This window comes from Uranotaenia lowii, chromosome 2, assembly GCF_029784155.1.
Source record: "Uranotaenia lowii strain MFRU-FL chromosome 2, ASM2978415v1, whole genome shotgun sequence".
NCBI lineage: Eukaryota > Metazoa > Arthropoda > Insecta > Diptera > Culicidae > Uranotaenia > Uranotaenia lowii.
This window is the reverse complement of record NC_073692.1, coordinates 316607054-316630325: the sequence shown is the minus strand read 5'-3', so window position 1 is coordinate 316630325 and position 23272 is coordinate 316607054. Positions and strand designations below refer to the sequence as shown.

The following is a 23272-nucleotide window of genomic DNA, read 5'->3' as shown; positions in this document are numbered from 1 at the left end:
TTGATAAGTATTCGTTATTTATATGCGATAAGACGACAATGAATAATCACTTATATTTTTAGGGCTGTTTCTATCAGACATTTGTCGGATATCATTAAAGTTGTTTCCATTATTGAACTGTTTGTTTTCTTTTAAAAGTTGTATTGAACGTTGTAAGTTGACTTGTACAATCGTCTGAAAAACGTACAAAAAGATTCAAAACTTTAAACAATAAAATGAGAGCAGTTCAATTTTCCCATAAGCCACAATCGTATTGAAAATTTTTATCACTTCTTCATAACTGGCATCCCAGTTTTGAACCGTCAAATTTAAGTTCATTCTGGATGAATTAGTTCCAACCTGGCATTCATCCGGTCCCGTCAGTTTTCCGTTCATTTTCTGCGTGCGCGTGTGCGTGAACGTTCGAAAATTTTCGTGGTCCATGGACGGTGTGCTACGTTTACGCTAAATCCGTGTGAAAAAGTGCGTTAAACCTCCGGAAAACGGATCCATTTCCGGCCCTGTCTAGTGTCAATCGTTCAGTGACTGTATCCGGCGGCTGGTGAGCATATTTTCCGCCCGGTACAAGTGTGGTACGTGCCGTAATTGTGATTTTAAAAATGCATTTTTTTCTTTAATGGTGTGTCTCGGGTCGAGAAATCGAACGGGTAGAAGGCTCGGGAGAAAAAAAAATCGCTGTCCACCTTTCGGACGTATTTTTCTTTCTATCAAGGTGGAATATTTTGCTTTCACTTTTTTCTGCGGGTGGGTGACTTTGGACTTTTGAAGAATTCTGGTTTTGCGACGGATCTGATTTGCTTTAGTTGTTTCACATATGGACGAATTAATAACATTGAGAGTGAATCCTGCAGTGAGGGGATTTTTGCTTCCTTCGAAGCGACAAGACAAATAAAAGAGGCTCACGGAATCGATTTTAAGTGGAGCCCCGCAATCGAAAGTAAGCCACGAAAGCAATACAAACGCTGGCTGGTATTGGTGTTAAGTAATATCGCATATAAGTACGGAAAAACAGCAACTGCATTGAAAGTTGTACAGGTGCCCCGGTGGAAGGAGAAAACGAGCCGATGCGGTTATCGAAGACGGCTTGAGAAATACCAAAGCCTATCGCAAAACAAGAGAGAGCGTGAAAGCAGCAAAAAAAAGTATTTTGGCAAACATTAAAATTACGAAATTGAAGCATATCGAAGCAGTAGCTGAATAGTGCTTGACTTGAGTATAAATTACCATAAAACAAACCAAAAAGAAGAGAAGCCTGTTGGCGTTTATTCGCTGTGTAAATTGAATTTGTCTTTGGAATTTCGGAGAACTAATGAACCGCATCGAGAGGCTTCCGGTTTAAGCTCCGCGGGCCAAGGACAAAGAATTTGTGTTTTGTTCAGCATGGATGGTCACGATGGGTGTCACTGTAGATGTGATCCGAAACAACGGTCTGTTTGCCATAAGGTAACAACGCAACATTGCACTATACGTTGCCCAGCTTAAGTGTTGCTACGTATGTAAAACCCAGCTCGATATTAGCAACTAGACGCTCGAAAGTACCTAAATCTATCAATATTCGTATCCGTTGATTCTATGTAGATGTTTAACTTGTGCATAATCTGTTAAAATATGTAACAAAAGATTATTGAATTCTTATTCTAACGTATAGGGCAAACATTATGACCTTATTGAGCTCTCAAAATTACAAAAAAAAAGATTGCTAACCAAGGCAAAATTTAGCTTTCGTTCCTAAAAAAAACATTTTTATGTACATAAGATAATCACTAATTTCAAGTTTTGCTCTTACTTTATTTGTGTAAAACATGCGAAAAGCCACATAAAGAGAATCATTAACATATGATCAGTTCCGAAATGCCATGAGGTTTTGAAATGTTTAATTAATGATTGGAGCAATTTTTTAACACGCTGGAACTGTCTTGGAGTTGTATCATTTAAATTGAATTCTGGGCATCTATAGCGCGCCTCCCAAAAATAAAAATACGTACTGCCAGACCGGTGTAAGGTTTTTCGATGTGATACTCTCGAATTCCGTCATTGACCTAACGTGTCACATTCCGCTCAAAATATCATTTTATACCAACATCTTATCGAAATTCGAAATCAAATAACTTAGAAAATCTATCGCTAAAAATGCCTAAACCAATCACTATTCAGAAAAGTTTCTGATGCAGTTGAAAAATAAAATGATGAAGATAGAATGTGCTGCATACTATTACTTTATTGATAATTGTTAGGAATATTTCGGATAATAGATTTTGTTCGCAATTTCTAACCTCCATCGTTGAATTAAGCAAGTCATAATTACTTACCTAAATATGTAGATCATCCGCTCTCAGCCACGCAAACATGTTGCAGTCATCTAGATTAACAGTCTTATGAATGTGACAATCTTCTGTAGACTCCTTCCTTGTTCCACCCAAACGGAGATTCAATGTTTAGAACTACAAACCTATTATAATCAAACAATTACTGCTTTTTGATATATCGTTCTTGCTGATGATTAAATAGTACTAACTCTAACTCCAAGATTTTTTTTTCGAAAAGTATAGCAATGACTAAGTGATTTTATCTGTGTTTTCCACACTACAAGATCATTATCAATTTCCTATAGTCCCAAGAACTCCTTATATCATCTGAGGCTAAATAAGACCATCTTCTAAATCTTTCGGTTGATTGGTGTTACAATTCCTTATAAAATATATCTGCTGACATCTTTATTTTTCTTTTCTATGCAGACCAATCCATTCAACAACCGCACTCAGCAAACTCAACCATTGCTAGCTAGCAGTTATTTTACAACATCGTCCTTTGCAATTCCATCCATCCGGTCAGTTGCTTCATCGAACACCATCAGCAACTATAATCTTCGACACCACAAAGCTTGTCGAGAGCAAGATGAGCAAGGACATGTAACGGAAGACTTCAATCATCAACCACATTCACTACTAGATATTAGTAACAACAACTGCGTGAGTAGTGATACTCAAACCCGCCGGTCTGGTATTCGAAAACCGTCAGGAAACCGGGCAATGGCAGAGCCTTTCTCAGCGTCGGCTGCCTTCACCAATAGCAGCAACAATAACAATAATGATGGCTGGGGCGATGATTGGGGTGATTGGGGAGGTAATTCGAACCCCGTTGCACAACCACCGCCCAAAGCATCAGCACCGCAACAGACAGTTCCCGTGAATACTAATCAGTACTTCCAGCAGAAACAACCTCAGTATCCTCATCTGGACCAGAGTAATAGGAATTTTATACAAAACGTCGCACCTCAGGCAGGCCTTCAACAACCATCGTACCAGAACTATGGCGGACCGGTAGGTCAATCGCATTTTCAACAGCCATACGCTGCTACCCATCAACAACAACATCCATCATTCGGACAAGTACCGGCACCCACGGCTTTCTTCAACCAACAACCCAACAGGCCTCCATCGCATCCGACCCCTTCCACAACGCCGCAATCCTTCAATCAGAATATAACAGATAGCTTCAACACCAACTCTGGTGACAGTTGGAATTGGAGTGCTAAAGAAGTGCCACCCGTTGCACCGAGTCCCAAACCTGCAGAAGTTCCCCAGTATCCACCACCTACACAACATCAAGTGAACGCATTTCAAGATCATTCTTATCCTCAGCAAACTCCATCGCCCAACAACTTCAGTATACCTGGTGCTGGAAACAATACTCAACCGACACAACAACCGCCTAAAGCGATAGTTCCCCAGCTGGCTCGGCTTAAAAATGAAACACTGTCGCCGCAGTGGTCCATCGAAAGCCAAGTTTCTCAAACTTCAAGTGACAGGTCCATCGAAAGTGGTGAGATTGGTGAAAGTCGAAGCTCACACACGATTCCCTCGGACGACGGATCATCTGGTCGAGTTCAGGGAGTACCTGTGGAAAATTACGAACATGTCGGAAACTATAACCAATTTGCTGCCCCTCCACCAGTAGACAAGCTGGATGAAGCGTTGAGCGCATTAAACATAAAACATGAACCTCAGCCGGAGACGTCCGTTGTAGAGCAGGAAAGTCGACCCGATACTTATCGGGAATCTTCTTTCCCTCCTCCTCCTCCATCGATTGCAAATCAACAATCGATGCCAGCAGACGGGGCTCTTCTGCCACCGAAATCTTCATCCCAAACTCCCCCGTTACCTCCACCTCCTACGGAACAACCAAACCAAGGACCACCTCAAGGTCCACCTCCGGGCCCACCAATAAGCCAGGGGCCGCCGAAAGGTACAGCAAGTGGTAACCCATTCAAACGGGTTGGTTCAAGATCTCAACATGCCACGCTAGGACGAGGAACAGTTCCACCCCTAACTAGCAACAATTTCTTCTATCAACTTTTGGAAATGGCGAACGTTGAAATGCCAACTCCAGAGAACCAAGAAATTCCTGGTCCACGCGTTGAAAACTTTGAAAATCTTGAGATTGTCCCGAGCAACGATCGCAACCAGTACCTGCAAACTGGTCATCTATCCGAAGAAGGCTACTCCAGCTCCCAACGTGATGATCAACAACAACCCGTTGGAGATGACAGTTTACCACCGCCAGGACTTTCACGCTACGTCCCAGGCCAACAACAACAACCCGATAACAATCAACAGCTTTCCGGTCATAGTTTTCCACCGCCTGGGCTTGACCGCATGATTCCAGGCACGGATCTGGACACAGCTACTCCGGACCTAAACATGGAACGCCAGATCGATGGCGAAGTTTCCGATTCGGCATCCACTCCAATCGTGCGATCTTCAGCCTCGGGAGATCATCATCATGGCTCTCACCATCACAGCCACAGGCAGCAACCTCAAGAAGAAATAAGCGATCGTAACTTATACCTGGTCCCAGGAGAAAGCGACAACACTCATCATTCTAATCCACAAAGAGTAATACCGGGAGTGGAAGACGATCGACCATCGCAAGTCAACTATGCACCGATAGCTGCTTCACCCATTATGGACATTCCCATTAACGAACAGCAACGAGAACTGGTAATGGATGGTGAAAACCCGCATGATCCGCCTGTCCTTCCCATTCAAGTAGAAATCAGTCGAGATGAACCCATTGAAGGAGCCAATACATTCGACGAGCCGGCCAATAGCAACGCCAATCAAAATGCTGCCGGTATTACCGAAACCGATGCCAGCTTAACGGTGGAAGGATCCCGGAAGGACCCCTCCAATACGTCAACAGCAGATGAGAGCGATAAGGAACGGTCTATGTATTACGGCAAGGGTAAACCGGCACGACGCGAAGAAGATCCGTTACGACGATCTACCAAAAGCAAGAGCTCAAGGGATCGTTACGATACCGAGGATTCCGATTATTCGGATCGTGAGGGTAGACGCCGTCGAGAGCGTGAAGGGAGCAACGGGATCGAAGCCCAGCAACGAGATCGTCGCCGGGGCGGAGGTGATCGTGATAAAGAGAAAGAAAGAAGGAAAGATGGGGGCCGTGATCGGGATAGAGATCCTGAGCGTGATCGCGACTATGATCATCGCGATCGTGATTATGACTACCGCGATAGAGAACGTGGCAGGTGAGTTGACACAGGTTGGTTTTTTGAAAAATGTTTGAAACTAATTCATATTTCAATTTTTAGATATGATCGCGATAGAGATCGCTACGGTCGTGGTGGAGGCAAATATGAACGAGACGATCGACGGTACGAAACCGATGGATCCAAGTATGATGCTGAAAGATCGACCCGATACGACAGGGACGGAGATGGTGGCAAGCGGTACATGTCCCGGGAGGAGTATTATAGAAAAAGAGAAGAACGTGCAGCAGCCGGTGGTGCTGGTGGCGCTAGTGCTGCCGATGATGATCGACGCTATCGTAAAGAAAAAGATCGCACAAGAACCGGAGGAGGCGATCGCTACCGAGAAGATAGAAGGAAAGGTAAGTCAACGTTGATAGGTTTCACGTTGTACATAGAAATCATGCAGGGAGATTGAAGAAGATCCTTCAAGCTGAAAATGTTGTGAGAAGATTCCGAATCCGACCACCAAAAGCGCTGCAGTAAATTATGCAGTGCGTCCAACAAAGCTTTATACTTGAATGGAAACGTTAACACTATTTATACCGAAGGGGGTCAAATGACATTTTTTGAACTTCAAATGACTATAACTCCTATTGTATTCATTTTTTCGCAAATTTTTCTTCATGACTATTTTTATTTTCAAAATGCACGTATTTTTGCATCAAAATATTATTTTTTAAGTTTGTAGATTTCGAAATACGTATGTGGTATACCTATTTATACCGCAGGGGGTCAAATGACCCCTAACACCTTTTCCGCTAAAACTCTCTTGTTTCTCAACCGATTTTTACAAATTTTATAGTTTTGGAAAGCTTGTAACGTGACTCAAATATAGTTCTCAGACAATATTCAGCTACAATCATGGATTTTAAAGTTATTCGTGGTCTAAGAAAAAAATCCAAAAAAACATGCTTCGGGGAAATGGCTGTAAGTCAGTTTATAGGAGCGCGAAAAAAAATTCATTTAGTGCCTGAAAAAGCTGAAAATAGAAGCTATACGTTGCACATATGGAAAAAAAATAATTTTTTTTTTAAGATCATGACCACAAAAAATGTAAAAAAGTGGTGTATAAATCGTACTTTTTAATGAACCAATCGCCAAAGCTGTCCCAGTCACAGTAGAAATTTTTTGAAAAGTGAATTGGAAAATTGACGTAATTTGTGACATTTTGGCATCTTTAGATTTTTAAAACACGAAACACAGAATTTTTGACAGTTATTCAAATGTAGCTGTTTTTAGACTTTTTTATCAATTTACTTTTTCTGAGACTATTCTTACACTTACGATCGGCTTTGCACAGGATTTTGAGTATGTTAACAAAAGATTTAAGGATTAATTTATATGCACAAGAAAGGAAATTTCATACCGATTCTAGTGATGTGATTATACTGGCAATACGTTGCATAACAAAAATATGATAAATAAAATAGTGAAGTAGTTTCAGAATTTCGAAAAGTCAGCACCAATTCTTGCTTGGCAGGCGGGCGCTGTGGGTGGTAATATCTCAAAGCTATTTTGCACACGAAGACGGGTGAAATGAAACGAAAAAACACGCACGCATTAGCGCAAAATTTCAGGATTTACTTTCAGAAAAATATTTATCATATTTTTGTCACGCATTGCACCGCCAATATAATTACATCGTTAGAATCGGTATGAAATTTCCTTTCTTGTGCATATAAACTTATTCCTTAAATCTTTTGTTAACATACTCAAAATCCTGTGCAAAGCCGATCGTAAGTGTAAGAATAGTCTCAGAAATAGTAAATTGATACAAAAGTCTAAAAATAGCTACATTTGAATAACTGTCAAAAATTCTGTGTTTCGTGTTTTAAAAATCTAAAGATGCCAAAATGTCACAAATTACGTCAATTTTTCAATTCACTTTTCAAAAAATTTCTACTGTGACTGGGACAGCTTTGGCGATTGGTTCATTAAAAAGTACGATTTATACACCACTTTTTTACATTTTTTGTGGTCATGATCTTAAAAATTTTTTTAAATTTTTTCCATATGTGCAACGTATAGCTTCTATTTTCAGCTTTTCCAGGCACTAAATGAATTTTTTTTCGCGCTACTATAAACTGACTTACAGCCATTTCCCCGAAGCATGTTTTTTTGGATTTTTTTTCTTAGACCACGAATAACTTTAAAATCCATGATTGTAGCTGAATATTGTCTGAAAACTATATTTGAGTCACGTTACAAGCTTTCCAAAACTATAAAATTTGTAAAAATCGGTTGAGAAACAACAGAGTTTTAGCGGAAAAGGTGTTAGGGGTCATTTGACCCCCGGCGGTATAAATAGGTATACACAAAGTGCCGGTATGTTTAGTGTTAAGAATTTGTTAAATTAACAAGTCATAGTGGTTTTTTCCGTTCATTATGTAGTTTAAATAACGTGCTTTTCTCACTTATTTCCACTCATTTTTCAGACGATCGCTACCGAGAGGGAGGCGAAAAACGGCGAGATCGACGGTATGATTACGAAGATTATCGCACTGGTAGTCGGAACGGCACCGAGCGAGATCGCGAAAGAGATCGGGATCAACGGGATCGCGTTCGTGACAGCCGGGAGCGTGATGACGCCCGTGATCCGCGCAAAGATCGTAAATATCTGTCGTCGGCGGCTGGTGGCACCGGGCCTTATGGAGCGGCACCATATGCCTCTGCTGGCGGATACTACGATCCTTACAGCTACTATACCCAGCATCAGCAGTACTACGAGCAGCTGCGCCGGAACAATCCGCAGGCCTATGCCGAGTGGTATCGCACCTACTACAGCCAAATGCAGGCTACCCAGATGCAGCGGGATCTAATGACCAGTGACGGCCGAGAATCGGTACACTCGGGACGTAGTTCGGCCAACGATAAAGAACGGTAAGCATGCTTCTGATTTGAATGCAATCATCCCACCGAGTTTTTTTGTATTTGGCTGTTGTGTGAATCGAGGTGTGATTTGGATGTACTCATGTGTGCATACTTTGAAAAAAAAAAAAAGAATAAGCATTTCAAAGTGCAAGTTTTGTTCCAAGTGAAACATTTTTTAGAGTTTGTATTTGAAGTGATAACGTTTTCAATTATTTTTAATTTCATACCTAGCACAACTAGTAACTACACCCCATTCGAACAGCGCAGTGAATGTTGCTTTTACTAAACTGAGATAAAAAAGAAACAATGACCTTGTCTCTTTATAACAATTGTTGCGGCGGGCACTTTTCAGTTTTCCTTCACAGCCGCAACAGCGGAATGTTTTCCTTGTTTTTAATACCAATTAAACAAACTATAAATCACCTTTCTCTTTTCTTTTGCTTACGATTAAACATCATTACATTAAATATCATTGGCCACTGACTAATACTGGGAAAATGTTAATTTATTTAAGGTTTAATGAGAAAATTTTTTCTTCATATATTTTTTGTTTAACGAAATGTTTCAAGTTGATACATATTACAGTATTTAAATTGAGGTCGCGGAATTATTTCTAATATTTGTTACTAAACGAGTGATATAAAAAGTCCATAATTAAACTTACAAAAAAACAGTTTTAAAACGTACCTAAATAATAATTTTTCAGACTTTGTTAAAATTACTATCGATTCCATTGACCCCGGTGTACTAATTACAAAACTTTGATAAAGGTTTTTGTTGGACAACAGTTAAATGCGCTCAAAACATGAATAATTTAAAACCTCTAAAAAAAAGTTTTAAGACGTAACGTGCTAAATTTCGTTCGTGGTATCCTACAAGTTTTTTAATCAATTGTTTAAAAACTTGAGAATAATATTTAATTAACTTATCCAGAAAAATAATCACAGCAAATGTAAACGCTTTAAACCTTTCAATATAACGTTGCGATTCTTCACGTTTTACGGTCACAGATTTCATTTAGGTTCGATTCCGCCGTTTTCAAACTATCTAAACTTTACCAAACGGCATCATCACACGTCTTCTCGCAAATTTGTTATGACGCACGGTAACAGTTTGGATTCTTTCGGGATTATAGAGCCGGAACCGTTCACCATCATCATCCCTGCCCTTCTTCTTCTTCCGTATCTAGGTATAATCGCACGACACCGTTTCTCCAGCAACAAGGCCCGGCCGGTAGTTTGTACAATCCGGATGACTATCATCGTCATTTCAATAACCAATCGCAACCATCCGCCATTCTGGACCAGAGCTTCCTCAGTGATGTTTCTGGTCAACCGGTATCATTGCCCCCATTTATCCAGCACCATCCATCGTCAGTTGGGGCATTCCAGCATCAATCGCTTCAGCAACAACAACAGCATCGTGCGACGCCGCTGGCCATCGATCGGTCTTTCCACACGGTGGACAGTGGATATTACCAGCCAAGGTGCTTTTTCGGTCCTTTTTCAGTTTAATAATTTTGTTAAGTTCTCAAACCAAAGTATCGTCAAACATTACACACCCTTACATGCGCTTTTTCTCTGCTTTCCGGTCAGCACATTTCGGCAGACGAACGCTTGATCATCAACTTAGTTTGCTTTCTGGGAATTGCAAAAATTATCTTTTTAGTTGCTGGTCATGATATCTTTCTTTTTATCTGATCTTCCTAACAACTTTGGATTTCTATTTGGCATGACATTAACACTAATCTTTCCTACACACAGTTCCTTAGGATATAAGTAGTTATGTCTGGTAGTTTTCAGTTACTAATCAATCAACTCTGGCTCGGCTTCAGATAAATTACTTCTAATCAATCAAAGAATAATGTATAAACTAAAGGGCTGCCAGTGCAACAATCAAATTATGTTTAACACGACGTGTTTGGTTCGATACATCTGTTGCAGGCTGGACAATACTGATGGTTCGATACGCCAAGAACCGAGCAGCATAACGATGATGGAACCGGAGCGTTTGACCCCGCGAAAGTTCCCCGAAATTCATCCGATTGTTAGCTTATCCTGTGGATTGTTGGTGGCCACTAAGAATCGGTTAACAGTGAATGGAAGCGCGGATGTTGTGAAAATATTTAGCTTGGGTAAAACGACGTTTTTTGTATTTAAGGATCCATATTAGAATTAATCGTTGTTTATAATCTTAAAACAGGTGCGCATGATCCAACAACCCGGCGTCTATTCCAATCATACCCGGGTCCGCTGGGCAAGGATCGAACTCACAAGAAATCGGTAATTGAGTTTTGCGAGGAACAGCTACGAAACGGTCCGCCGAGTGTGAACGGGCAAATGCTGATGAAATCGCGCGGTAACTCTATCAACAGTCTGCACTCGTTGGGTGCCAATGTCAATCGAGGATCGTTTACACTGTTGTGGAATTACATAATTCTTCTTTTGAGACAGAATGGAGTAAGTTCTTTGGTGGGATTTCAGTGAATTTATTTTTAAATACATACCTGTTTAAATTATTTTCCCCAGACTTTTGTCGGCACTGACATCTCGGAATTGTTGATGCAGAACAAAACCGAATTTCCATTCGAATCGGCTCAGTTGAGCGCAAGGTCAACAAATTTAAGTGGTCGGAATTCTTCTCTTTCGACAACGGATCGAAAACCAGCAATAAGGGAAGTTGAAGGCGATGGTCAAATCGACGAAGATAGAGATGATACCCGTGAAAATGTAGAAAACGTCACTGGCGAAACTGAACAGTTTAACAATTCTACAAGCCTGGACAAGAAGGAAACCATGAATGAACTGGAGATCACGGAAAAGTTCCGTAACTATCTCATCTATGGAAACATCAGCGACGCATTAGAATGGGCAACCGAGAACAATCTCTGGGGTCATGCTCTGTTTTTGGCCTCGAAGGTAGACTCGCGTCAGCACGCCAATGTCATGATGAAATTCGCTAATAAGCTCGCGTTGAACGATCCTCTGCAAACATTGTATCAGCTTTTGAGCGGCCGAACTCCGTCGGCTGTTTCTTGCGTGCAGGATGAGAAATGGGGCGACTGGCGACCCCATCTGGCTATGTTGATGTCCAACAGTTCGGCCAAACCTGAGCTAATAAAGAAATCCATCACGACGTTGGGCGATTCGCTTTACAATCGGGGTGATTTGTATGCTGCCCACTTTTGCTATCTTCTGTCGGATGTCACATTTGGTAGATTTTCGGATGTCAAACAAGATGGAGTCGTCACTATTACTACCCAAACGGCAGTGCGGTTAGTTCTTCTTGGATCGTCCCATCTGCAGCGTAGCTTCCGAGAGTTTGCAACGAACGAGTCGATCATGATGACCGAAATTTATGAATATGCACGATCGTTGAATGAAGATCGCTATTCCATCACGGAATTACAGGTGATCATCATACGTCATATTTACCTAATGATATAAATGCTTTACCATATTCAATCTTTTTAGTTCTATAAATATTTACTTGCAAGTCGGATGTTGGACTTTGGAATGCAACTTAAATGTTTGTTATACATGGAACAAATCGCCGAGCAAATAGCAGTCGATCCGTACCGCTTCGATTCAGAGTTTATTAAGAAGGTGAGCAAAAATGTCAAAAAGTTAAGATTTACCTCATTGAACGGCTTTTAATTCGATAACAGGTTTATACATTTGGTGATCGTCTGAAGTATTACGATCCGGTCCTGGAAAAGGCACTAGACGAATCAGTGGATAATACAGGCCGGGGTAACATTTACGCCAACATCGAAGATCCTGCTTGGTTGCAACGACTGAGTACAATAATAACTAATTACAATGTAAGGCCAGCCAAAAATTTATAGTAGCTCTGGAGCTCTGTTTCATAAAAACTATCTTTAAAATGCAGCATAACCAAATGTCTTACGAGGGGTCGCACCAGCAAGAATATAACAGCAGTCAATTCACCAGTTATTTGGACTACCCTAGCGATCAGCAGTCCCAACAGCTATCCAGTAGCCAAGAACAGCAATCGTACGTTGGAGACTCATCAGACATTAACCGTCAATTTACCGAAATTAACCAGCAGTTTGATCAACTGAATCTTCAGTACACCGATGGATTTGATCGTCAACAGCAACACCATCAACAGCAACAACAACAACAACAACAGCTAACTCCATCACACCAGCAGCAGCAATTTCAGCCGGATCACCAAACGGGGGCCCCTAGTTATGATCAAGGTTACGACTCGATAAATCAACCATCACTAACGGACGAGTCTTCACAACAACCACCGCTTCTGCAGCCAGCCTACCCACAACAGGGGGAAATCTACGACCAACAGCAGCAGCAACAACAACAACAACAACCGCAATCAATCCCACATTATGGTGGGAATCCGGGTGGATATGGCGATGGATCAACACTCGGACAGCAACCGGGTATGTTTGTTCCGGCATCAACTGGATTAGATGCAGTAGCTGGACAACCTAACTCTTACGACTACTGGGGAGCCAATGCTGAGGTTAGTGAATGAGAATTGATTGATATTAGTTTATACTTATGTTAGTGATTATTTGTTCATGAACGTAGCATTAAAAAAGTATGATTGAAGGAAGGTCTATAATTTTTGTCAATTTTGTGTTTGAAAAATTCAGTTAGGACTTCATTTATCTGACATATTTATATAAAAGGACATTGATAATAGGACTTAAAGGGACTTTCACCTATAATTGTGTGGACTAAATTGAAGAAAAATCCAGTTAGATACCTATTATTATCGCGATTTTTTCTATCCTCTTCTTACGCAACTAGTAAGGTACAAGACTATGACAACCATATCAACGAACAAAAATAATTTTTAACTAACATCTTTCAACTCAGCTTCTGCTACGTTCATTTTTAATAACATATAATTTTGTTGAGTTCCTTTTATGCGTTTGATTGCGATTTTGATTATCTTTGAATAGTTTGGTAGCGCTCCTAATTTCGTAGTGGCTTGATCTGTATTTGGTTGGTATACCGTTGGTTTTTATCTGAAAACCACACAAGTTTTCTAGCGTGTGTCCTCGGTTGCGTATGTCAAAAAACAAAACAAAAATGCTCGAGCACTAAAAACCCTTTTTCAAAACACCTCATCTCGGAATGCAGCCGGTTTCGAAACAGATCGCGTCCGCCATAATTAGGTCACGTGAAAAACTAGAACTACCACCAACTTCGTATGGTGTAGCGCAGCCAGCACCGCCCGTCGTTTCCAATCATCATCACCTGTTGACACACCACCACAGTTGCAACGCCAATCGTGATGTAGAGGATGGGGCCCGAGGGGATGAAGAACTGCTTGGCGAATACGACGAAGAAGATGAGGAAGACGACGGGGAGGAACGTGAAGATGACGAAGACGATGACGTTGAGGATGGTGGTTGTGGTGGTGGTCAAGTGACGCACCATTGTAGTGGGACCTTAGCGGTGGGTGGTCATGGAATAAATCCCGTCCCGGGCGGTGCTGGGCTCAATTACGTAAGTAGCAGTGATAGCAGCTCGCCGCTATCGGAAACTTACCGTCCCGCTAACGACTATCGCGCAAAACCAACAGCAGCCAATGCCAACGCCACAACTCCTTCTTCGATCAGTAACGCTATTAGCAAGCTAAATTCTAGTCAGAAAACGTGCTTCAAGCAAGTGCAATTCCACCTTAACAATTTTGCTCTCTCTGCTCACCCCTTGCTGTTAAAGAATAAATTTAGCGCGGGTAACCGCAGTCTTGGCACGCACTGTTCGGCCACCAGTAACAGTAGTAAAGCGACTAGTAACACCAGTACTCAGGCGAGGCTTCTCAATCAGATTCCCATTCTAAGAAGTGTGCGAAAAACGAGAAAGAAACGCAAAAAAGTAAAACCATCCGAGGTAGCTCGAGATGAGGTCAGCAAGAAAGACGTGATAACTGCTAATGTTCCTCCCTCGAAGGCTTTTCTCTATAGTTGTCTAAGCAAATCGAACAACGCACCAGACCTGAAAGATATTGTCTATAATGGGACATATCCGATTGATCAACCATTTGGCAGTCGCTTTCGAAATGCTAGCTTCAGTCTTAGCAGCACCGACACTGATATGGATTTAACGACGGGCGTTATTAGTGGAGGGCCAAGAAACCTGGATGCTAGATTTCAACAGCAAGCTACCCAGGCAGCCGAACTATTGTTGAGAAAGCGCAACACCGCTAGCAGCGCTGTCAAGCATGTTAAAACGTTTGCCATTGATGAACCTATTTAAATATAACACTGTGTTTGAGCTACTGTAGACAAATTACACCTAACAACAGTAGGGACTGCTTTTGCTTTGAAGTAGACGACTAAAAAATCATATATTATACTGTTCGGGATAGTAATGCTTGCAGAATGCGTTGATCCTCAGGAAATATAAAATTTATTGACATTGAAAATAGGAACATCAAATTTATGGTTTCTTATTTTAGCCTATTTTGTACTAAATTTGAAGTTGGTGTTCAATTATTTGAACAATTATTTGTTTTAACCTTGATAAATTTAATTTAATTTCAAAATGAATACTGCTTCAGGTAGAATTTAGGAAAAGCTACAAATATACTTTTATATTTCAAGTGTTTTTATACATCAAGACGACTTAAACCTTTTAACGCTTTCCTAATCGAGGATTTTTGTTCTAAAAATTATAAAATGCAAAAAACCATTACATTTCATTACATTACATTTCCTTATTACATTACATTATTTTCCCAAGAGTTATAAAAAAAATGCAAGGTTAGGTTTGTTGTCCTATTTATAAATTAAACTTTTCTCTATTGTCATGTCCATTACAATTAAAAAATATATAAAGTAACAATCCCAAACCCCCACTATTAGTTGTAAGGAGTTTCCAGTTACCTGGGCTGTTCATTCTTGAAATCCGTACTACCGATGTTTATTCTAGAGTAGAGCCTACAGAGTGTTTTCTGCGCGATCTTTCTCGTTTAACGCTTCCACCAATGTTGTTACACAGTATACAAGAAAGCAATACTTCATGCCGATATATATTGATAAAGAGAATTGAAGCCAGTTTTAATGATCAATGTTTGATGAATTGAAAATGCAGCTGGAAAAGAGCTAAACATTGTAACAAGAGAAAAGATAGTAGAGACAAAATGTATTATAATAATATAATTATAACAGAACCGCAAGCCTTAGTCGGACAATGGAACTGATGATTTATATATGTATTGTGGAATGACATTAAAAGCTAAAGCAAGTATTATCTCTGTCTTTTCTATTACGTTATGTTATTACAATACATTTTTTTTCACTTCTTTTCTACTGTTTTTTCGTAAGCTCCAATCGAAGTCCTAAGCTCTAGAATAACGAAAACACGTGTTTCATTTGAACGGCAGGTTGCGAAACCAACGATATCGATGCCCAACGCCGTCTCCAATCGGTCGGGATACAACGACGAAGATGGAAGTTCAGCGAAGCTCCAGAACCACCAGTCCCCAGATGGGCAGCCACCGAAACCGAACGCCGAAGGCGCCAAGAAGGGCCCTCAATCGAAGGATAACAAACAGCAACCTATTGGTCAAAAGTATGTTAATACCAAACAACCTGAGGATGCATTTTAAATTCTTATTTGATTTTGTTTCAGTGCAAATTCCGGTTGGTTCGGAGGAATTTGGAATAAACTTTCGCTGAAGCCAAAAAATCAAATGATTTTACCGGACGACAAAAATCCAACGGTAAGATATAATTTTTGCTTTTGTTTTCAAAGTGTTTCTGAACCATATCAATCCAATAGATCGTATGGGACCCAGAGAAGAAACGTTGGATCAATACCGAAGAGGGTGAGGCAGGTGAGGAAGCATTCAAACCACCGCCCAAGATGGCCGACTTGATGCCAAACGCTGCTGCTAGTCCGTCAGGGTTGCCAGCTCACGTCCCACCTACAATGGGACCCCCGGGGGCAATGGGTGTTCCCACAGGCGCTGAACCGGTACCTTCAATGAATACCGAACATCCTGTAGCCAGTGTTCCTCAACCACCGAATGTTGTCCACAATGTGCCGGCAGCACCCACCACTGCCGCCCCTGCTGCACCCAAGGCCACCGGTGAACCAACTAAGGTTCCCAACCTCCAGTCCAACATGTTTAAAATGCAGAGAAACAGAAGTGAGTTACCATTGACAGATGCAATATTTGTTTATAAATTGGTTTTTTTTTCGTCCAACAGCTCTCAAACAGTCCTATGTTAATGTTTTCAATCCGCCGGGAGCAGTCCAAAGCAAGGCACCGACTGAACCGATTCTGGCCCCAACAATTCCGCCAATCACAACCCCCCAGAGTGGGTTCTTCATTCCGGGGCCGGCTCCAATGGGAGTGACCACTGGCAGCGGACAAGGAAACGATAATGCAACAGAGGTAAGAACATTTCAGCATTGGAAAAATCGTCCGATGAGGTTCACAGTTCTTCCACAATCTTAGAAAAGATAGATAGTTCTTGTGTTTGATGAATCGCTTTTTGTCCGTTCATACCAGAACTCTAAATAAGCGATTTTGCCAAATACACTCCCTTTAAAGAAATTTTTTTCTCTCGTTTTGGTCCGGATAAACGACCGCGTCCCCTCAGTTGTCTACTCTGGGTCCATAAGTCTCCCAGCATAAATACTATACGGCCTGTCCTCTCAGCGACTCAACGACGACCTCCTCTAGCGACTCAAGTTCTGTTCTCGTTCATCCGAATAGGATCTTCCACCGTTTTGCCGAAGCCTATAAGCAGCTTTTGCAACCACAGTAGTTCCTGGCAGCTTTGAGCTAGGGGTATGTGTTCTCCTTTATTTAGTGATAGTCCCACAGGCCCATTTGGGTCCTTCCTCCACCCCTCCACGCATCTTTTGAAGAGGGAGGAAGTTTGAACGCTCTCCGGCTTTGCAGTTGCCAATGATCATCCAGTCGATTTTATTGAGATTCAGACCATTTTCTCTGTTTTAGGAATTCTGCAAAATTTTCAAATCAGCATTTGCTTTTTGAATAACAAGCTCTAAATAATTTCCACTCCAGTAGGAGACTGAATCACCCGCAAATAGTTTAAGACGACCATACTGTAAGCATTGTTTCATGTCGTTGATGTACATTATAAATAACAATGGATCCAAGACACTTCCTTGGGGAACATCTGAGTTGTTTTCTCTATATCGCGAGTAATGTAAACACAATTTTGTTCTTTGTATTCTGTTATCCAAATAATTCTTAAACCAGTTAAGAACCGTATCATTTTTTTGTTTCGATTAAAGTCGTTTTACCATCTTTATGGCATTCGCCACTTCATATCAACGTTGCAGTTGGCGGATAGTTATTGAAAAACTCATCCGGTACAACTGTGTTCGATATTTACTCTTGGGCTCGAACTCGCGGACATCGGCTCAGAGAAAACGGACGTGCCCGTCAATACCGATCATTGATACCATCTCTGACTAGTACATCTATCAACAATAACCGATCAATTGTTTCAAATGCTCTCTTAAAATCCAGAAACACAGCAACTGTGTAGCTATCATTTTCAGTATTGACCTTCCAGTTTTGACCGTTAAAGAAAGTGCCACGCAAGTTTGTTTCTTGGCTTCCCACTGGATTGACCCGCCACCAAGCCTGAACAGGTAACAAGAGTTTGCACTGCGCTTGTTCAGTCAGCGTTGGCTTATCCTTCTTATTCATCTGGAAGCTTGAGATCCGCAGTTTCTATAAGGATCTATATGTCTCGCTTTGTCTCCGTCCGGCAGGCTTGGTTGGTTTCTACACTATACTGCAAAGAATCGAAAACGAATTCCAAAGAATGGCCTCGTGTTAACTGCCACATTCATAAAATTTCCAACGAGGCTCTGGTATTGATCGGAATTGGTAGAACCTTCGTCTTCCCCTTTTTTGAATGGATCCAGCAGTCTTCTCGACCCTTTAGCATTCCTCAGGTTGGATCTCTCCAGTAGCTTCTCCATGTACGCTTTTTGGCCCAGATATACACCTTTTCTTGATCGGAACAGTTGGATATCAAGGAACTGCACAGCAACTTAACATCTTCTAACGGCTTCAGCTGAAAATTCGTCTCCAAGTATCCCAAGTAGATGGCTTCATCTAAATCACTGTTGAGACGTCACAATCTATGTGGTTTTACTTTGCTCTAAAAAGCATGCTCAACTAGCGCCGAAAATACCCCGTCGTAATCCAATCCATTCATCGTTTTTCATGGTCGCTGACCTCATTGCTGGTTGAGTCTAGAAAAAAACAGTTGTGCTAGCGATTGCTGAGCATTGCTTTGTAGTTTGGCTCTCTAACACTCTGGAAAGAATCAGCCACTAACTAGCAATCAGCTAATTTAGCTGTCATTCTTGTGGGCCATTATACGAAACTTCCGGATAACAGATAAGGATCCGTTTTGTTGTCAAAGCAGAACCTGGGCACGCAGAAAACAATAAAAGAAAAGAAAGGGAAAAGAAAAGCCCCTGTTGTAAGAGGCTTTTCCGGCGGACGGATTTTCTAGTGCTTTCGTGACTCGTGCTTTCGTCGGTGGTGTGTCAGCTGACGGGCGCAGAAATACCCGATTAGTTGTTCCGTGTTTTTTTTTAAGTTTTGTGCCTTTCGCAACAACGCAATTATAACTCACCAATATGAATATGCTCCCCAGCCAGAGGGATGGTTTTTGCCTCGGTTTCCTAGCCGCTCTTCTCAACAGCCTGGCAAAATAAAAAAAATTCACTGCTGCACCATGGCACGACTTGTGGGCTGTGGCACACTCGCTCAGCGGAAATGCTCAGTTTTGGCGGTTTTCTGCTTCTAGCTTGACTTTCTTTTGATTTTGCGATTTTCTTGTCGTTTGACAACATCAGGGTTGTGTTTGGTTTATCTCGATTGATGCACAGAGCTAAATGCACAGTAAGTTTTCTTGTGATTTGTTCGCTTATTATTATTATGTTGAACATGACTTATCCAAACTGGTTTATATAATCAGCAAATAAACCAAGTATAATTTGATTGTTACATACTATATTCTTCACTACGTGCATTGATCGCGTAAATAACCATCATACTAAAACAATTACATCCTTTTTCAGGGAGGGCCTAATTTCTACAATCCCAATCAGTTTGCGGGAGGATACCAGCAATAGATAGAACATTTCCCGCCCCGATCGAAAGCAGAATAATAATTGAGCGTTAACACATTATAACAAGACTGCCGGCAGGACTAGGCAATCCGAGTGTTGGTCATAGTTTTAAGTTTGCACATATTATGTAAAGAAGGAACACACATTTTTCCTACTATTAGAACACATATTGAAAAATGGGTGAAGTTGATAGGGGGGAAAAGATAATGTAGCAAAGTGATTGGTATTTCTATGTTAAATAATTCATCTTAGTTTTTTGTTTGTATTCGTGCTTTTGTTGAAAAGCGGGACTGAAAGTTCGTTTAAAACTGCGTCGAAAGCCCAAGTGCGATTATCCGTTTTGGTTTACCTGTTTGTAAAATATTTAGTTGAAAAAAATTAGATCCCTTCTATTTTCTCCGCTTGGTGTAAATGTCGTCGTCACCCCTTTTTTCTTAGAGTTTTCAAATTACTAATAGATATAGTGAGAGCAAAAATATTTTATTTTAGTAATTTGATATGAAAATACACTATATAACTTTAGACGAAAATAATCACCTTATTAAGCATCTTACGAATATCTTGACAACATATTCATACCTAAATCGTCAACATTGTTTCCGAGTTTTTTTTTATATAAAGTTCCCTGTAGAGTAATTTTCATAAAAAGGACAGCCTTGATGCGTTCAGAACGAACTCAAACAGTTCGTCCTGATACATGATAACTAGAAGTTGCAATAGTCGGAGTTTAGATTAAAAAAAGAGTTGAAGCATAGTTGAGTAAAAGTGGAATATATAGAAATATCGATAGTGAGGAAGCACTTTGAGAAAGTAAGCTTTTGTTTAATGTGGTCAGGTTATGTGATATGTATTATCCTTGCTCTAGTTTATAGTGTTTATTTTGTTTGATTCGTTTTTTCTCCCAATATATAGAATTGTGTATATTTTTTTCAGAATCCCGAATTAAAAAGATGATGTGTTTATATTATTTTGTGAACGTTCGAAGGATTTAGTAAAAGACAGAGAACCCGCAGCTAGTTCTTAGAGCTCGATTGAATGTGTTTCGAGAAGAAAGAAGACGTAAATCATAGTACAGCAATCGTAGTTAGGGAAGTTTGAAAAATGAGAAATCCTTACACATGTATGGATTGCGATATTGTTTGTGTTTAGTTCAGGAAGGTTCAAACTTGGGGTTAATTGCGAGTGTGTATATTTCGTAGCAAAAACTTGAAAATATGAGAGCCAGCGGTAAAATAATAAAACGTATTAGTAATTGGACACCCATCTTTGATTAAGGCTGGAAATTATAGAGAAATCCTCATCTATCCTCAATCTTTTAGTGCGTTATTTTAGCATTTCTATCCTCTTCAAAACATTTTTTATGTTTCGGTTACAAAATTTTACAAAAATTACGCTTCGAATATAAATTAACAATTCATTTTATTAAAATATTCATAATACATATTTCGTATTCCATATAAAAAATAATAATTTAAAAATATAATTTTACACCTTAACTCTCTTAGGTGACATTACTCCATCTTTTTCATCTTCTTCTTCCGTGGCGCCGCCATCCGTTTCTGAGGACGTTGACGAGTATTGGTTCCACAAACTTTCGTCGCTGAAGAGCAAGTTGGTCGGCTCCTTGGACGCCTGCTCTCGCTTCTTTCTTCGCTCATCACGCTTTCGAACAATTTCCATCCGGTCAAGGCCTCGTAGCATCAATTTTGAATCCTGTTCCTCTTTCGGGTTCTTTTCCTTCTGATCTGTTGACGATGGTTGCTGCCTTCGACGTTTGTTGAAATGATTATCAAGATGTTGTTGGTACATTTTAGTTTCCGCCACCACATCTTCGTCCGATTCGATAATATCGAACTGGTCCTCAGTTTCACGGAAGATAACGACCAGCGATGGATACTCAACGATGGTTTTATCTTTCAGGTTTTCTTTAAGGGTTTTCTTTGGATCCAACTCGTAGAAACGATTACGACAACGCTTTATGCCTTCGGCCTTGAGCAAAATTCGCAGCTGATTCAAATTTCGAGACTGATAGAACTCTAGTTTGCTTTTACCAGCAAATTCCTTTCCATTAGTTGTGTCAAGGTATTTGTCCAGTAGAACGTACAGTAGGTTATTCTCGCTACATCTGAGAAAATTGAGAAAAAAATGAACAAATTTTTTAAAAATTAAGAGTTTTAACAACCCGAACCTTTCATCAGTGAAAACTAAACCCTCGGCATTCGGGAAGCACCACTCCAGATGCCAGTGGATTACTGCTGTTTTGAAGTTCAACTGACTGGTGTTGCGTTGGTGTTTGCTGAAGTTCTGCAACAGGAATCGCAGTGTTGTGCCGCGTTCTCGAGCAGCCCCACGCAGCCGAAACAGGGATGGAGGCAGCGTTTTGTTGTAACGGGTGAAATGCTTCTGCTTGTCCCGCTTTCGATCGTCGACAAAGCGACCGCATTCTTCCAGGAAGCGGTAGTCATTCAACAGGTCCAGCTTGGTCATCTTCTTCAGCGGAATGTATTTGGTCCTATCCCGAACCCCATCGCAGTTCAGTTCCTTCTTATGGATGTTTACGCATTTTAGACAACACGATTTGATTTCGCATTTGGGGCAAGTGTACAGAGCCTGGGCGCCATTGCAGACTTCGCATTGTCCAAGCCTAGCCATTTTGATTCGATCCATTGTGCAATGTGGACAAAAACGATAGAATAAGTTTTAAAGGACAAAAGGAAATTTATCGAACAATAATGGAACTTACCTTGGCGATGAAGTGAACGTTTCCATATTATCTTCACTCTCGCTTGTTAACATTGTTGTCATCTTTTGTGTTCTCGGTAGGAAGCTGAATTGAAGAATGAGATCGGAGTCGTTGGAATACCGCTTATCACTGACTGATAACACGCTCTAGCACCAAAATAAGCCGAGGAAATAATACAACACGGTGCTACTGCTTTGTGATTCCCCACACGCTCTTTTTTTTAAACTTAAAATTAAGTATTTTTGGTTCAAAACAGCACTTCGATGGCTTCCCTCAACTTTGAGTTCGACTGGGCAACAGCAAAACTAAGTTCTGATAGGCATACTCAATACTAAGTTCGGCAGCCGAACTCGGATTTATCCTTTTTTTTCGAGGGTAGCTGATTTTCAGGGAATTAAAGGATGATTAAAATTTGTTGTATCCGGATGTTGCTGTTCCGGTACATTGCATTGCAATTACAGAGCGGTGGAAAGTTTTGACATTCCCGGTCAAAGAAAACTTCCGGATGTTACTTCCCACGGGAAGTAAACAACATCCGGAAGTTTCCGGACATTCCAAGCCGCTCACCATATGATGACAATGACGGACAGAATTGACACGGTGAACATGCATTTCATTATGAAGTTCCTTCATAGTCTTCCGGTAATTGTTCCGGAACGACATAATTTTGCGACGTGTTCGTTGGCTGCTGTTCCGGTTCGGACTGAACTCGCTAAGTGTTTTCAGTCCAACAAAGAGAGTTCAATTTTTAGTTCATAAGGTCGAACTCAGCTTTGATCCCTCGCCGAAGGAAAAAAAGGGATCAATTTTGAGTTCGCAGTTCGAACTCCGTTTTGATCCATCGCAAGGAGGAAAAAAGGGTACTTAACTTTAAGTTCATAGAATCGAACTATGTTTTGAACCTCGGTCGAACTTAATTTTGAGTTAAAAAAAAAGAGCGTGCACGTGCGATATTGCTAAATTTACATT

The 23272-nt window shown here is 40.7% G+C and overlaps 2 protein-coding genes across 4 annotated transcripts; one reads left to right on the top strand and one right to left on the bottom strand.

The window, feature by feature from the left end:
* Positions 1–593: 593 nt before the first annotated feature.
* LOC129740902 (uncharacterized) lies at positions 594–20817 on the top strand. Of its 3 annotated transcripts, XM_055732550.1 has the most exons (17): positions 594–1443; positions 2736–5548; positions 5612–5910; positions 7987–8431; positions 9612–9908; positions 10366–10556; positions 10625–10881; positions 10951–11832; positions 11896–12027; positions 12090–12245; positions 12314–12931; positions 13558–13926; positions 15809–15996; positions 16057–16147; positions 16207–16576; positions 16638–16825; positions 19510–20817. In XM_055732550.1, the coding sequence occupies exons 1-17, from the start codon at positions 1381–1383 to the stop codon at positions 19561–19563; spliced, it is 7413 nt and encodes a 2470-aa protein (XP_055588525.1). In that variant the 5' UTR covers positions 594–1380; the 3' UTR covers positions 19564–20817. The 3 variants fall into 3 exon arrangements, with proteins under 3 accessions (XP_055588525.1, XP_055588526.1, XP_055588527.1); XM_055732551.1 differs by lacking the exon at positions 9612–9908; XM_055732552.1 differs by lacking the exon at positions 13558–13926.
* LOC129740904 (box C/D snoRNA protein 1) lies at positions 20733–22505 on the bottom strand. The gene is made up of 3 exons (XM_055732553.1): positions 22304–22505; positions 21749–22204; positions 20733–21685 (listed from the first exon to the last, which is right to left on the bottom strand). The coding sequence occupies exons 1-3, from the start codon at positions 22363–22365 to the stop codon at positions 21046–21048; spliced, it is 1158 nt and encodes a 385-aa protein (XP_055588528.1). The 5' UTR covers positions 22366–22505; the 3' UTR covers positions 20733–21045.
* Positions 22506–23272: the final 767 nt, after the last annotated feature.